Here is a 17875-nt window from a genome sequence, read left to right on the forward strand (position 1 = left end):
ATCGCCCAAGCTGGAGTGCAGTGGCATGATCTCGGCTGACTGCAACCTCCACCTCCCGGGTTCAACAATTGTCTTGCCTCAGCCTCCCAAATAGCAGGGACTACAGTTGCGTGCCACCATGCCCGGCTAATTTTTTGTACTTTTAGTAGAGACGGGGTTTCACTGTGTTAGCCAGGATGGTCTTGATCTCCTGACCCTGTGATCTGCCCACCTTGGCCTCCCAAAGTGCTGGGATTACAGGTGTGAGCCACCGTGCCCAGCCAGTAGGCCCATTTCGAGAAAAAGATGTGTTTAAAATTTTTGTACTAATTCGAGACAGAAGGTAAGTATCATGTACTTTCTCATGGCAGTAACCATAGAGTGGCAATTACTTTTACTGTGTGATTACTCATTAGACATTAATAAGTTTATTATTTTAGTATGCATTACTTACAGAGTAGATCTCATGTCATTTATTGGTTGGCTGTCAACCATGACCCATAAATCTAAACACTATTTTACTTCTATTTGAATATATCAGAATGTTGAAAAAGTTAGAGTGCCCACCTCAGGTTGACCCTATTTGTTTATTCTAAGGAAGGTCCCAACCTACTTTTGTGGCCTTAACTGTTTTTACATCCTTGTGTATGCTATACTCCTGTCAACCCAGGCTACTTGTTTTTTTCCTGCATGTGACCAACCTTTCTGTCTCCATGATTTTGTTCTTTCTTCCTCCAAACATCTTCTCAATCTCTACACACTGAAATTCCACTCACTATCGAAGGGCTATCTCAAATGTTATGTCTTCCATGAGGTTTTTTTCCTGGCAGTCCCAAGTGCATGAGTGCTCCCCTCCCACTGAGTTCTGCCTTCCGTTATAGGAATATTTTACTGCTTTATTCTTTCCTCCTGCTTCCAACTAGGATATAATAAGCTCATGGAGAGAAGGAAAGGGCCATGTCTTACTCATCTTGTGTACTAAAGACAATGTACTGCTAACTTAGATTTAACTGTTGGAATAAACTCAATCACACGATTAACTTTAAAAAATCTTGGATTGCTTTTAAAACATAGGAAATCTTCAAACGGTTTTTCAACTGTATTGGCCTTACTCTTGGTGAAAGGAAGATGGGCTACATATTTTAAATGTGCACAAAGAAAAGAAATTTATCATTTTAAAGACTAATCAAGAATATAATTTCATCTGCTACGGAAAAAATTTGAGAGGGATAAGACTGGTATTTATGGCCGGGCCAGGTGGCTCACACCTGTAATTCCAGCACTTTGGGAGGCTGAGGCAGGTAAGTCACTTGAGGTTAGGAGTTCCAGACCAGCCTGGCCAACATGGTGAAACCCCGTCTCTACTAAAAATACAAAAATTAGCCGGGCATGGTGGCACATGACTGTGATCCCAGCTACTCAGGAGGCTGCAGCAGGAGAATCGCTTGAATCTGGGAGGCTGAGGTTGTAGTGAGCTGAGATTGTGCTACTGCACTCCAGCCTGGGTGACAGAGACTCTGTCTCAACAAAGGAAAAAAAAAAAAAAAAAAATATATATATATATATATGTATTTACCGGAAAATGTCTGACTTTTTATGTACAGAAAAACTTTACAATAAAGTGGATCTTCTGGGACCTCTTTTCCTGTGGGTGGGGTACTGGCTGAGTATTAGAGGAGTGACTGTGACACAGGATGAACACATAAAAGAGTATGCAAAAAGATTAGGAAGATGTACTTGTGGCAATTTCTGGTTTGAAAGGAAGATTACTTATTGCCTGCAATGTTCAGTGTTGCTCCAAAAACTTTTTTTTAGTCTTGTAGTGAAGCATTTATTATTCACATGCTACCTTCATAAATTAAACATTAACTTCACCATATAAGAACATAAATATGGGCAAGATGATCAGTTGATATAATTCTATCTTCAATGAATTGTATCATTTTCAATGAAGATGCCTTCAGGACACAGACCATTAAATATTCAAGGAGTTAGTGAAGCAAAGTAAAATTTTGTGTTAATTATCAAGTTTATGATTTTTCTAAATTAAAAGGGCTCAAAATTAAAAATTTTTTATTAGTATGATCAATGATACTGAATTCCAAGCTTCTATCTTAATTTCAACAAGCCAGTTAAAAACATGAGTTTAACAGTAAAACATCATAATCGAAAACACTTTATAATTATTAAAATTTCCCATCTACTTAATCATTCCAAAGTAATAACTGATAGAGTTTTAGCCTATTTCTTTGTTTTCTACTTTCTAGATTTGTGTTACGGTTTCAAATGAAACTGTGATTATATTGCACTGAATCATGAGATTTTATTTTTCCATGTCATTACACATTCTTTGATAATAATTTAATGGCTCTATTATATTCCAACTTACACCTTAAACATTAATTTACTAATTCCACTAAAGTTTGTGTCTACTGTTTTACTCTTGAGTATAACAAATGAGCATCTTCCTACATAAATCTTGGGTTGTATCTCTGTCATTTCTAGTATTAGAAGTATAGAGTCACATGGTATGAACCTCTTCATGGCTCCTGACACATTTTATCATAGCATTTTCTAAGAAGGATGTGCCAATTTAGTCTGCCACTGTTAACAACCCTAAGACACATTTAATAGTCTGTGTGAAAGTCTCAAAAACAAATGATAAAACTATTTTATTATATAAAAGGATTATGAAAATATTGAAGTATGTTTTAGTTTAGAAGATAAAAAACTTTTATTATTACATAGTGAATTTATTAGCTGACTAATAAATACTTATAGACATGTAGGGTAAATAATACTGTAAGCACGTCTTCATCCTTCATTCATCTTAGTAAGATAATAGGTGTGGTGAGTCTGATTTGGCATTTTAAACCTAATGAATCCATGTATTTAATGTTTTATTTATTCAGAAATTTTCTAAATTGTAGATTTGGATAGTTTTATCCAATAAAACTATCAGTCTCAATAAATCTTTAAGTTAAACACATTTTTGGGCAATTCACACGGATCAACAGTGTTCATCCTAATTAAATCTGACACCCACACCACAGGAATTTTCTAAATGCTTAACTGGATAATACTTATTTAAGAACACTGTATTTCTTCCTACCCTGCTGCCTCTACTCCTTTAACCATCATGAGAACATGAATACTACTAACTTTATTTCATGAACAATTTCTATATTCTGTGATTTTATTCTAATAATCAAATGCCCATGTGGCTAGTTTGATTACAATACCTGCTGGACTAGGCATGATGGGTGTTCCTGGTGGCCCTCCACCTCCTGGAGGACCCTAAATAATTATACAAAATTTCAGTAAAAATAAGGCATTGCATAAGAAAAAACAGAAGTTAGACTTATATCTATAATAATCCAATTTGAAAATAAGAGCAGAAATATATTTTCTCTATAATTTATTTTCTTTGAATGCACAATCATTTCAATATTCTACAAAACATAATTTAGCTTAAATATGTTGAGACTGTTTTGACAAATTTCCAAAAACAATGAGACTGTAACATTAATTCAGTATTCATGACTTAATCATATCAGTTATAATGAGGTTAAGCAGAAATCATTCAACAGGGCCTTTACAAATCCATAAAACAGAAATAGTTCATATGTATTTTTAGTTTTTATAGAAAGCTAAAATGATATTCGCTTAGAGAATATCTTTAAAAATGAAGATATCTGCTTACTGATTCATATTTTTAAAAAATGCACTGATGTCATTTCTTTCTTCTGTCAGCATCAATTGCAACATTTCTGGAGCACTGTACCTTCCACTATCACATCAATTAGAAATCAGAGGCAAAGTTGACTAATGCTGTGGGTTATTGAGGCTATAGCTACACAATCAAACTGAAATGGCGATTAGGTAATTCTAAAGTTAATTCGATAATTTCAGATAACCAAAATAGATAATTCAGGCAATCGGCTGTAGGCTTTTTCAGACGCTCTATGTACAGCAATCAAATTAACTTTTAAACGGCAAAATTTTAACTTCATTCTGAATGTACAGATACAGCCTGCCAATTATTTCAGGCGAGATCGGGCACATTCAGGGTGGTATGGCTATAGACCTGCCAATTATTTCAAATAATATCTGTATTTGCACAATTTAAAATTTATTTTAAATAAATGTCTATAATTTCATAAAATGATATATCAGCCTTATTCATTAGTGGCTTTAAGAAAAAATAGGTTTTATACAAATTTTCTTACTTTCATTTTTATTTCATAGAAAATGCAAAGAAAGACTTGGTTAGTTTTATCGCTTACATGAACACTGAACACTAAGTTCACAGGTCCAAAGTAGCGTGTGCTTTTCACTATGTTAATAAAACACTATTTCCATGGAGAGTGAAATGCTCACTGATTTTCTTCTTATGCATTCCTTTTTTCCCCTCCAGCTAGCCACCACCTCTGAACATTTCTATGGGAAAGATTTCCCTTGTTACCATTTTATCCTTGTTTCTCTGTTAGGCGTTTCCTTCTAAATGGTGTAACGTATTTTCCTCTATGTTGACCTTGAGATGTAGCTAGTATCATAATGTGATGATTAAAAGGTCACTTGTAAGCTCAGGAGGTCATATAAAACCTATTAATTTGACTTCACATTGACATGAATTTTTGGAAAATGTTAATGTGTACCAAATAGTAATAATGATAAAAATAAGTGTTCTCAATTTCAAAGAATGACCAAAAAATGAAATGATTCCTCTAAATTATTAGTCATTATTCTGCCGTCTAATTCATTTGTGATTGGGAGAAAGTTTAATGTCTTCTTAGACGCTATGTGTGGTGCATAGGGTTGGACTGGGGTGTAGATTATTCTCCTGGACAACTGCGAATTCAAGCATATTATTGTGTAACTGGGGATTACTCTCTTCATGATTGGACAGAGAGTATTGTACTGGTTTACAGAAACATATGCTGAAGTGAAACACAGTACTCAGGGCAATTCTGGCCAGATTGATAACTGTTTCACTAATGAACATCAACATACGTACAGAGGTTGGCAGATGAAACAACTCAAGATGTTCACTTCTTGGCCAATACCCAGGGGCTCTTCTTAACATCTGGACAACTATTTCATTGCCCAAATAAAATGTAACATCAATTCTTATGAGCAAACAAACCCAAATGTACTTACTACATAATTCCCAGGAGATGCTGAGGAGTATGGTATCTGGAACATGAATAGGACAAAAAAATTTTTGATTCATGTAGCAATATGGACACTGACCTAAAATGAATTTATTTCATAATTTTTTGTCAAGTTTTAAAACGTGTCACAAAGCATAGTAAAGGATAAAAAATTTATATCTGTTTAAGTACCGGAAAACTGAATAATAATACCTTGGCTTTACACAAAACAAGGTAGATTTTAGTCAAGAGGATTTTGGACAGAATAACTGCTTTAAGATATATTGGTTTCAGGTAAGGTGTGCATATTGCATGATACTAATTACTTATTCTGTAAGTAGAAATATATATATTTGTGTACCTAAAAAATGGGAAACCTGAATTTTTCAAATTAGTAGTATTTACACATACAATTTCTAAGCTATGCACTTTTTTTTTTTTAAAGGCAAGTTCAGGCTACTACATTCATGCAGTATGGGTCAATACTTGATAAATAGTCCTTACCACTCCTCCATCCCTTTCTAATTAGCTACCAGAAAACAATATAATAAATGCAAAAAAAAGTTTGTTAATATGAGTCTCCAAAGACTATTAATTTGTGGGGATCAGATATGGGTAACAAACTCCCTTTTTCTCTCCAAATCAAGCTCTTCACCAAGCTCTTTTCTAGAGATTAGAAGGTGTTAATACCACATTGCTGTGATAATTTAAGAAATGAAAAACCAGAAAACCTATGTTTAAAAGTAAGCCCTTGAGTGTGTATATTAATAGGGAAAGTTAAATCCAAATATTTTCTTTTTTCACACAAGCTCACTAGCTCACTTGTATGAAGATGATGTACATCCATAAGAGATATTTTTGTCTTATTCTGAAGAACACCAATAGATTACTCTCTACTTGAAGTCAGACAGCCAGGGCCAGAATAGGACCTTTAGGGGAGTGAAAAGATAAGTGCTTGTACTATTCTAAACCCTCTATCCCAATACCTGCAATATAATTAAACATAAAAATAATATGAAACCATAAAGTAAGTATAAGGAAGTACAACAAAGTTATGATTTCCTCTTGGTTTTTTGGAAATATTTAATATTAAGTTATTTGAAAAGCTTTTCTCCTTATTTGGTGTTCTTGCTTTGCTTTGAGCACAGAACACATGTCCCGAGGCTCTGCTTGGTCTGCCTATGAGTAATTCAGCACTGCAGATGGCCACTGCTAGATGCCCAGCATCACCAGGGATGAGAATTAATTCTGCTGAGTACCGAGATTTTTTTATGGCAGCAAACATTTACTTCATTTAGTGAATGAATACAACTTTGCTCTCTTGGGTCCCTTTCAGTTCATGATCTACCTACCATCCATCCTCTGCTTCTCATTTTTTTGGGGGGGACAAGGTCTTTTTTTGTCACCCAGGCTGGAGTGCAATGGGACAAGCAGGGCTCACTGCAGTCTCGACCTCCTGGGCTCAAGCGATCCTCCTACCTTGGCCCCACAAGTAGCTGGGACTAAGGCGTGCTCCACTGCGCCTGGCTAATTTTTAATCTTTTGTAGAGATGGAGTTTTTCTATGTTGCCCACGCTAGTCTCAAACTCCTGAGCCAAGCGATCCACCTGTCTTGACCTCCCAAAGTGTCAGGATTACAGGTGTGAGCCGCTGTGCCGGGCCTACTTCTCCTTATTTAAATGTGAGTCTGCCCTTTCCAAATCACCAATTTATCTATTGGCTCCTAGGAACAATTTCATCTCTCTCTGTCTTTAGCACTTGGCTCATGTTCTTCTGTCACTCTATATTGCCTATCATCATTCTTAAGCAACTTTAAGATACAATCTAATCAGCCTTTAGATCTTTGGAATTTACAGTTCACTGCCTTGCTTTACTTTACAATATACTGCCCTCTCCTCCATTTATGAGTATGGTCATATCCTAGAACTCTTTACTGAACAACTAACTCCCTGGCCTGACATCTTTCTTATTCCTCATGACACTTACAAAAATTACTCTATATTCCAACCAGGGTTTTCTTGCATCACAATTCCACCATGTTTACTTAGTACATTATTTCTCTATTAGTTTATAACTAAATTGCCTCTGCCCCTCCTTCATGGCACTGTCAACATTTTATTCCTCTCTCCAATGTCTTAAATTCATTATCATAAAGTCTACTTTGTTAATTTCCATTTCTTTGATCACCCTCTAGCCAGCCAACCTTTCTGTTTTAAAGCACAGATTTCCTGGAGAGAAACACGAAACAAGGTTGACAAGATCCAAAATGTAATCATGCTCTCCAACTTCTACCTCATCTTAACAAATACCTGGAAGCATTTTTGGCTCAGCCTTCATGAAAGCCTTGAAGCTTACTGGTAATGTGTCAGTAAACCCAGTAAACTTCACGGGGGGAAAAAAGCCCTGATTTATAGTATTTGTCAGTTACTGTGGTGTAAATATTCCCACATGGCAGATATTAAGCTAACAGTGGTTTAACAAACAGCTCATGAAATTCCTGAATATTTAACAATGGACTCTTGTGAGCTGGCAAATCATGGTGATTACACCATCCTGAGTAAATATTTTGTCTTCCTGTCATACATTGAAGCTATCGTGCTCTTGCTATACCTTCATTTTCAGCTCAACATTCTATTATTTATAGATTTAAATTTTCATGTATCATCCCAGAAAGGAAAAAAAAACATTCTGTTTATTTCCAAAGGTAGCTTTTCCCAACTATCTCATTCTTAAGTCCTTGCTCTTTTTATATTATTTATTTATTGTATTCTATTTATTTATTTTTTGAGATTGAGTTTCGCTCTTGTTGCCCAGGCTGGAGTGCAGTGGCGTGATCTAGGCTCACTGTAACCTCTACCTCCTGGGTTCAAGCGATTGTCCTGCCTCAGCCTCCCAAGCAGTTGGGATTACAAGTGCCTGCTATCACGCCTGGCTAATTTTTGTATTTTTAGTAGAGATGGTGTTTCACCATGTTGGCCAGGCTGGTCTCGAACCCCTGACCTCAGGTGATCCACCCGCCTCTGCCTCCCAAAGTGTTGGGATTTACAGGTGTGAGTCACTGTGCCTGGCCTCCTTTTACACTTTTAATTTCTCCTTCTTCATGATTCCTTCAAACAGTTAAATAAGATAAACATTTAAAAATACTTTTACAAATGTTATCTCAACTAGTTGCTCAATTTCTTTCAATTTTTTGCCCTGTCAAGCTCTTTATTTGTGGCTTATGCTGTTTCCACTACATAGTCTTTGATGTCTTTATTAAAAATCAGCATTTGGGCTCCTAGCCCTAGGACCAGTAGTGTGAAGGACATAAAATATAACAATACAGGTAGAAGTACCATGTGAGTACAGAAGATATATTTGAGCTGGACGGCTGGGACTTACAGAGAGTAGATGCCCATCAGAAAGACAAAGAGAAGAACTGCCATAAAAAAACAAAGAAAGAAAGAAAGAAAGAAAAGAAATCATGGTTTATTTGGGAAATGCTATGCTATGTTATATAGCTGCTATAGTGTGGGGGCTTATAGGGGGTTGTGGTAAAGGGTGAGGCTGCACAGTCAGACTATGAATGAATTTATGCTGTAGGAAATAAGGAGTCATGTGTTTTATAGAGACATGTTCAAATGTATGTTTTTAAAATCCTTTTTTATTTTTAAATGTTTTGTACAGACAGAGCCTCACTTTTTTCTCCAAGCTGGTCTCAAACTCTTGGCCTCAAGCTATCCTCCTGACTCAACTTCCTGAAGTGCTGGGATTACAGGCATGACCCACCACACGTGGCCCTAAATTTATGTTTCAGAGAAATAAGTTTAGAGGCATCATGGAATATGAATACAAGTTAGAAGACCACTGGAAAAAAATCCAGGCAAGAGATGATAAAGAGTGATAGGCAGTGCTGATGAAGATAAGCAAGAGTAGGAGAATTTGAGGGTCATTTCACAAAGTACTTGGCAGAGCTTGGTGACAAAGTGGGTGTGGCAGAAAAAGAAAGGAAGGAGTTAAGATAAGTCCTAGGTTTTCAACTTGGTGACTGAGTAAATGACGGTGCTACTCATTTATACACAGGGAATTCAGGAAGTGGGGCAGGTTTGGGGAAATGTCTGATTATTGGATTTGAAGGTAACAGAAGACACCGAGGTAGATATGATAAACAAACTTTTAGAAATGCAGATCTAGAACTTATCAGAGACCAGGACTAAGGATACAGCTTCAACTGAATAAATTTCTACTTTGTGCTGGACAAGGTACTTGATCTAGGATTAAACTAGATTTTTGGTAGTTGAAACAACATGGTAGCATTAAAATGGAAAAAAAAAAAAAAAGCAGCCAAGAAATGTAATTAGAAAACATTGCCAATTAAGAATGGGTGGAGACCAGGCATGGCAGCTCATACATGTAATCCCAGCACTTTGGGAGGCTGAGGTGGGAGGACTGCTTGAGCCCAGGAGTTTGAGACGAGCCTGGGCAATATGGGAAAACCTTGTCTCTACAAAAAACAAAAAAAATTAGCCAAGCATGGTGGCATGTGCCTCTAGTCCCAGCTACTCAGGAGGCTGAGGTGGGAGGATTGCTTGAGCACAGGAGGTGGAGGTTGCAGTGAGCTGAGACTGCACCACTTGTACCACTGCATTCCAGCCTGGGCAACAGAGTGAGACCCTGTCCCCACCCCCCACCCCCCACACCCCCCGCCAAAAAAAAAGAGACATACAGAGAAAGAATGGTGGATATGTGACTGGATGAAAATCAGGAAAAATATAAAAAGTCAAGCAAGCTAGATTTTTAAGAAGGAGGTAGTAGATGCAGTGATTAGGAAATATCTAAACTGGGTTTATTCTTGAACGCTGTCAGGCTTAAGCTTTTTACCTTTCTGTGATACACCTAAAGGTAAATAATAAAAAAGTAATAAAAATATGGAAAACTAAAGAAACATTATTAAACTGAAAAAAGAAAAGCTACTAAGAGAAAACCAAGGAGTCAAATATCTCAAAGGTTAGGTATGATGAGGATAGAAAGTAAGTCATTGTGTTGGGTTGGTAAGTAGAAAGTCACTAACAACCTTCAGAATAGGACTTTTCATGGAATTGAAATGGGTTGAGAAGTAAATTCAATAAACTTCCATTCATTACGTGTTATGTTTCAGGCACTTCATTGCCACATGGTGATGAAAAAGACAGGCCAAGTAATTAATTATCTAGGAGAAGGTGGTGAGGGAGTGGAAGTATGGGAGACGTGGGATGGTGGCTGGAGACTGAGGAAGGGTTGAGAGAAGTTTTGTACTGGTAATCCCGCCCAACTCTAAAGGAGTGGAGAACTAGGGCTTTCAGGTTGTTTTAGGATTTTGTTCATGGCATGGCACTAGAGGAAAGTTCCAGTCAATGGAAAGGGACATAGACTAAAGACTCATTTGAAAAAGTGAATGAGTAGGATATGCAAAGAAGTAACAAGAAATAGAATAAAGAGAATAGATAGGGACAGGTGTGGTGGCTCACGCCTATAATCCCAGCAATTTGGGAGGCCAAGGTGGGTGGATCACCTGAGGTCAGGAATTCGAGACCAGCATGGCCAACACGGTGAAACCTTGTCTCTACTAAGAATACAAAAGTTAACTGGGCATGGTGGTCAGTGCCTGTAATCCTAGCTACTTGGGAGGCTGAGGCAAGAGAATCGCTTGAACCTTGGAGATGGAGGTTGCAGTGAGCCGAGATTGTGCCACTGTACTCCAGCCTGGGTGACAAAAAAGTAAAATAAAATAAAATAAAACAATAAATAACAATTAAAAAGGGAGAGAGAGAGAATAGACAGAAGGGTCAGAATTGAAAAGAAAAATGTATATATATATTTCTATTTCTGAGGTAAGAAGGAAGAAAGGTGACTAAAGGTCTGATAACATTGGACGCAAAGGGCAGAATCTGAAGAAATTTGAATCTAATGGTCTCTTCTTCTCCTCTGTAAAATATGACACAATTAGCTGATAGAGAAGGGGCCAAACATAATGTAGGTGCAGAATGAGAATAAAGAATTGCAATAGTATTCACTGAGGAGGACATGAAAAGTAGCTAAGGAAGAGTGAAAAAAACCAAACTGCTGGTAAAGCATCAGGGAGGACCTGGCTGAGGCTGAACACCACAGATCCTAATTATAATGTGTTAAGTATAAGGATAGAAATACGCATTAGGCATCGTGGAAGAATCAAAGGTGTCCTACAAATATTTCAAATTTAACGTTCAAAAAAAAAAAAAAAACAAAAACCAAAGCCCCCAAACCTCATTGCCTACCTCTACACCTGCTTCTTTTCCTGTGATCCTAGCTCAGTTGTGTTATTCCCATTCTCCCAGCTACCTGGATTCAAAGAGTTGAAATCCTTCTCTTTATCCCTAAACCCTCCTTCTAACTCTACCCTATACTTTGTATTAAATACTCATTAAGATGAAATGAAAGGTAAAAATGAAGATGTAGAAGATAAGCAAAATTAGAGGATTAGAAAGTCAGAAACACAGAATTTGAAGAACTTATTATTTGACAGAGAATAAAATTAAGGGCCATACATACTGTCTGGCTAATCTAGACAGATCACTCAAAAGCTGTGATGAGAATGCAAATATTCTGAAATATTCTGAGTCCCAATACCCATGACTGTGGTGCTGTGGTAGAGGGCAGAGAAGTTAACTAGAGGACTTTCATTTTGTTAAATGATCTGTAACATTTTAGATAAGTGCCTTTCTTCAACTGTGAAGTTTAAAGCTATCTTACAAGCACTGGTTTACTAGAAATAAGGGAAGATAATATCAAGACATTATCTGTGCCACATGAAATTAAAAATATTCTATTTTAGTGCTTTTTAAAAAAATGAGCACCTATTTGTACAGAGCAGAGCCTATTCGGAGTAATGTGTTCATATTTCCTTTAGGCTTAATCACTATTAATAGATGCATATTTTCCTTAAAGGAGTTTCCTCTTTTTCTCCTGACAAGTGAGCGAATTAATGAGTACAATGCTATACTGAACATTTTGTTGTTTATGCCTATCCCCTCTTTTACTATCCATTCCTTTAATTTTCTTTAGTAAACTATTTCTGCCTTATTTTTTTTCCATGTGGCTTGGGTGGGACTCAGGATGACATAATTTAAACTTTTGGAACCAAGTGTGCTCAAAACCAAAAATATATCTGGACTTTTCAGATATATGATCCAGTAATACTCTTTTTCAGTATAAGTGTAGTTTGGTTGGTTTTCTGGACCTTGTAATCAAAAGTGTCTATTTTCAATAAAATGCTTGATAATGATCAGAACTTGTGCAAAGATCAGAATCCTTTGTGAAAAAGACAAAAAAACGAAAAACTACAATTAGGGAGTTTGTAAATAAACCTCTAAGTAAGAATCTGAGACCAATACTGTAATGCTCAGAGGTAAGAAAATTAAAAATAAAAATCATAACTTTTATTTGGAATTAAAAATATGAGTTTGCCCTTAAAAATGTTTTTCCTGCTGTCATGTAAAAGAGTGCCAAAAATATTTTTGACCAAAACACTTTTATGTGACAAAATTGTGGACAAAGATCAGGCAATAAATACATATATTATGGATAAGACAGACAGGTTTCATACTTTCAGAGAAGTGACTTATAAACATGGAAAGTAGAAAGGCTAGACTGAACCCTGTAGGGATGGACTGAAAAGGAAGCATCAGTGCGCACTCATGCTTTTAATACAAAGAGGTAAAGGTATAGACATGTGTGGGTGTGTGTATACACATACATATATTTCCTAGTTCTGTTAGTTGAGAGGGCCTAAAAGTTGTATTACTCTGGTGGGTTCTAAATACCAATATCCAGTAAAAGAACCCCAAGCTCCTTAAAGAAGTGGCTGTTTCCAGGGCTAAAACTGGGAAAATGTAAGAAGAGCTTCAAAGTGATCAGAGAAAAATGGGGACATGTTAAAAGGTTAAGTGATCCCACTTAAAGGGGAAAACTTGGAACAATTTTAGCATCCTAAACCCACAGAATAAAATAATTCATGAATACATCTTATATACATAAATGAATATGAATGGAAAAGAAAAAACAACTCTGTTATAGTTAGCTAACTAATAAATGGAGAAGAAAAGACAGAATTCAAAAATATCCATTTGGCAACCAACAAAGTAAAAAAGTGATTCAGGCAAGAATAGATGTCCAAAATAGCAGATGAAAGTATAAGGAGGAAGAGGAGACCTACTGTACATTCAAAGTATGTCTCTAAGTTAATAAGTACAAGGGGAAAAATAATGATTTTATAGTGGAGAAACCAGACAAGCACCACCTTAACGAAATGATCAAAATTAACATCAACAATAATGGGACAAATCATCATGTGCCTCCTGAAATGATGCATTGAGAAAAACACAATTTTATCTTTTTCTTTTTTGAGACGGAGTTTCACTCTTGTTGCCCAGGCTGGAGTGCAATGGCATGATCTCGGCTCACTGCAACCTCCGCCTCCTGGGTTGAAGTGATTCTCCTGCCCAGCTTCCTGAGTAGCTGGAATTATAGGTGCCTGCTACTACACCCGGCTAATTTTTCGTATTTTTAGTAGTGATGGGGTTTCACCATGTTGGCCAGGCTGGTCTCGAACTTCTGACCTCACGTGATCCACCTGCCTCGGCCTGCCAAAGTGCAGGGATTACAGGTGTGAGCCACTGCACACGGCCAAAAACCACAAAATTACTTCTGTAGTATCCCTGACAAATATATATAACCTAAATCTAATCAGGAGGAAATAGATAAAACCAAATTATATACATTCTAAATAATCTTGCTTGGAGTTTTTTAACTCCAAGGTTAAGAAAGCCCAAAACAAACAAACAACCTCCCGCTCCAAACAAAAACAAGCTGAGAAACTGTTCCAAGTTAAAGGAGACAAAGAGACAGGAAGGATGAATGTAACAAGTAAATTGGGATTTTCTTTTGTTAGAAAAGATTATTGAGCCAATTAGTGAAATCTGAATAAGAGCTGTAGATTAGAAAACAGCATTACATCAGAGTTGATTTCCTTATTTTGATCATTTTACTGGGGTTGTAAAAAATTACGTGTTAGTTTTTTAGGAAATATACATGCAAGTATTTAGGGATAAAGTTTCAGGAAATTTAAACAGTTTAAAAATACGTTTATGTAGAGAGAGGAAATCATAAAGCAAATGTGGTAAGACATTAACAATTGGGAATCTGGGTGAAGGGTGTATGGAAATTCTTTGTAGTATTCTTGCAATGTTTAAATCTGAAGTTATTTCAAAATAAACATTTAAAAGAAAAAATAGTAAACCATATTTGAAAACAGCAAAAACAAAACAAACAACTACTTTAATATGCTGCCTTGAGGAGTCAGAGACTAACTGTACTGATAAAAACTGAAAAGTGTTTTAATATTAAATATGGGCAGGAAGTCTAAGAAACTTGGAATTCAACATAATTTGGATAAGTTGTCACCACAAAATGATCCATGGTTTTTGGGGAAAAATACCTCCTTAATACTTCTTGCTTCTGTTTCATAGAAGCCCTATGTCTTTGCTAGAAAGTCGTCAGTTATCTATGATTTTTTTCCCCTTGTTCTTACAATGGTCATTTTCAGAGGCCTACTTTTCCTTTGGATGCTCAGGATGATGACTACTTTCTCTCTTTAAAGAGAGAGAGCGATAGGTCTCCTCCACTTCTTTTCCCTATTCTCATACTTTGAGTAAGGGTAGATGTTTGCACATTTGGTATATATTCATCGAGGAGACTGCTTTCAACTCCATTACTTGCCTACATGTGTGCTAGTCAAATGCTCATTTCAGACTGGTGGAAAGCAGTTTGATGTGTACAGCTTTTACCCTAATTCCTAATGTTTCTGAGGGTCTAAAATAATGCAGAACTACTAGTGTGTTATAGCGTATTCTCCTACCCACAGTGCCCAGCACTATGAAATCCTAGTGAGATGGAGTACCTAAAAAACTAAAAGTCAACAGAACACAGAACTCTCTTCTCATCTATACTGTTTACTTGGATAATATACCCCCTTGGTACAATGAAACATCCTTGTCACTATCAACCCTGTCCACCTTCCTAGGTGCCTTGTGGGAGATATAATCTTTGGATGAGTGTGTAAAAGAAGGTACTTACAGAGGTGGGTAGTGGTGGGTGTGAATTGTACTCTGGTTGCCTGCAATGGGCAGTAAAGGGATGACTGGCTGAGCTGACAATGAGGAATACGAGAATGGTTTTTGTGCTTCTAGGTGGGAAGGTTTCCATAGTTAAGGTGAGCCATTGGTTGTGCTTTTCCATCTAGCTTCATGAGACATGCAGATAATGGAAATTCTTTCCAGATTCTGGCACTGGAAAGAGTTTTCTATGCTACAAAAAATGTTTTCTTGCATTCTTTTTATGGGCATTTAAATAGGAAGTTAAAATAAATGTATCTTGATCTGCTAGACAGGTGTCATTTTAAAGTGAAATCTTGAATGAACTGGTTAGGTCAAATAGTAAGAAGCTAATAGATTGTAAGAAGTAAACTCTTCTAAAGCATGTAAGCAAACGAAAATAATTGTGAAGCTGTAAAGGTACTCTATTCCAACACAATCTGGCAAAACACTGTTTTAGAAGAAAGATTTGTTGAAATTAAATAGCACACTGAAGACTCAAATGGAAGCAACATCATTCTTTTCACTTCAAATAATTTCAATTACTTAGCAAACATTGTAGCTATTAAAATTAAGAGAAAAGCAGATAACATGAATTAACATTTTAAAAAATATATGACAGTTATTTACTTGAGCTGAAAGTGATTCCTCCTTCAAAACAGCAATGGATTTAGGATGATTCTTCCTATACCCTAACCTTAAACACTGGATCAGTTTCATATTCATTTAACATTAAGGCCACTGCTAGCCAATGAAGATACATTTGTACATATTAGCAAAAGGCATCCTCTTTGGGTAGATGCCCATTGACTTCACAAGGGGATCACAGGTTGTATTTCATTCTCCTACTGACTCCCTTGACCCAGGAACCTTTGTGCAGTGCACACAGTACACAGATGTACACGGCAGACTTCTCTCACATGTCGAAGAACTCAAGGTTTCAAAGACAAGAAGGAAAAACATCTCCAGGATCACAACATTAAAATCATACTAATTTTAAGATTGATAGCTTAATTTTCAGCCTGTGCATATATTTCTGTGACATTATTGAGAGATAAATATTAGTGCCATCAAACCACTGCCACAAATATATAAGGAAAATTCCCAAGATGTCAGGTATATAGAGAGATGTACAAGGATGGCAATTTAGCTAACAGGTACAAGGTAAATGTACATTTGCTTTCTGGGGCAGCAAGAAAGCAAACCTAGATGTAATTGATATAGCAAATAAAATCATAATAATTTGGCTTCTTCTAACGGGTTGATTGTATTTGGCAATTCAGTGATTATTAATAGTTATTTTAGAAGATCAAACCATTTTATGATACAGATCACTATTTATAGGCTATTGTAGTATATACTTAAGTCACACTATTTCAATTTTTATTCTTGAAAGTCTTGTTGACAACAGAATGCATGTTTATATTAGACCTTGAAGTGAAAGAAAGTTACACAATTTCAAAAAATTATGCATCTTTTTCTAAAATTTATATTAAACTTCTTTTTGAATGATTACTTAAAAAAGGGTTACTACAACCAATCGCAAGACTTTCAAAAGCAAAATGTTTTTGTGATTTTTGTTAAATGTTACAAAATGCAAAATATTAATATATATATATTATATATATATACTCACTGAATTGGCATTTGTTGGGTTTGGCCAAGGTCTACCACCACCTGGACCCCTACAAAACAATTTGATAAATGAAATTTTAACCTATGCTTTGAAGGTTTCACAATAATCAATGACAAGTCACAAAATATAACATTTACAATTCAGTTACCATGCAGTTCTAGTTTGGCACTGAAATTACTCTCTTTATATTTATTTTAATAGCTTTTTATATTAATTAAGTCCCCCAAAAGAAAAGTTTTCTTCCCAAATTGAACTGCTTTTAGAAAGCCCAGTTTTATTTTAATATTAAATGGTTATTGTTATAAAGATGGTAATCACTCATAGGAGTAAATATATACATACATTGAAATCATTATAAAACACACTTCTGTAGTGAAAAGTGTTATGAACTAAATATAAACCATAACCTTGTGATATCAATATAAGAGCTACCTGTATCTCATTCAAAATAAAATTTGTAAAACATCAATATATGTAAAATGATTGCTCTTATTAAGCTATAAGCAAATAAAAATATATAAAAGGTATCCAAAGTTGCCTCCTTTTAAAAAAAACACAGAGTATCACACATTACTTTCATATTTATTAATCTATCTTTCAATGCTACTGATGATTTAGTTACTATTAAATGAGAAATCCCATTTCTTGTTCTCATAATTTCAGTCCAGATAGTGGCCAGAGCAAATCTTAGAAAAAATGGGAGATAATCTATGCCAATATATTACTTCATTTTAGAGTAAAGGAGAATGTTCTGTATTGTATTCCACAGCTTATAAGGACACCGAGCTTTTAAAGTAAAATTAATGCCCAATTAGTTAAATCAAAAAGGTCTCTTGTCCTCATACTTTAGTACTAAATTGTGTACCTGAATAAATACCATCTTATGAAAAGCAGACTACTGTCAGTCGGCCTCCTCTAATTAGGGTCATTTAAAACTCCCCTTCCTTTGAATCACTAAGACA

At 35.8% G+C, this 17875-nt stretch overlaps 1 protein-coding gene across 28 annotated transcripts in view; it reads right to left on the reverse strand.

Annotated features, from left to right (window-relative positions):
• The window catches only part of SSBP2 (single stranded DNA binding protein 2), a 325064-nt gene that overhangs the window by 22769 nt on the left and 284420 nt on the right, over nt 1–17875 (reverse strand). For 19 of the 28 annotated variants that reach the window (XM_055298747.2, XM_063612197.1, XM_055298741.2 and 16 more), the window contains 3 exons: nt 16914–16962; nt 5140–5175; nt 3222–3276 (listed from right to left, as the gene is read on the reverse strand). In XM_055298747.2, the coding sequence (XP_055154722.1) occupies nt 3222–3276; nt 5140–5175; nt 16914–16962 (140 nt within the window). Of the gene's footprint in view, nt 1–3221; nt 3277–4359; nt 4420–5139; nt 5176–16913; nt 16963–17875 lie in introns of all 28 variants that reach the window. The other 9 variants (XM_063612200.1, XM_055298745.2, XM_063612194.1 and 6 more) reach the window with 6 other exon arrangements.

Source organism: Symphalangus syndactylus, chromosome 11 (genome assembly GCF_028878055.3).
Source record: "Symphalangus syndactylus isolate Jambi chromosome 11, NHGRI_mSymSyn1-v2.1_pri, whole genome shotgun sequence".
NCBI classification, from domain to species: domain Eukaryota; kingdom Metazoa; phylum Chordata; class Mammalia; order Primates; family Hylobatidae; genus Symphalangus; species Symphalangus syndactylus.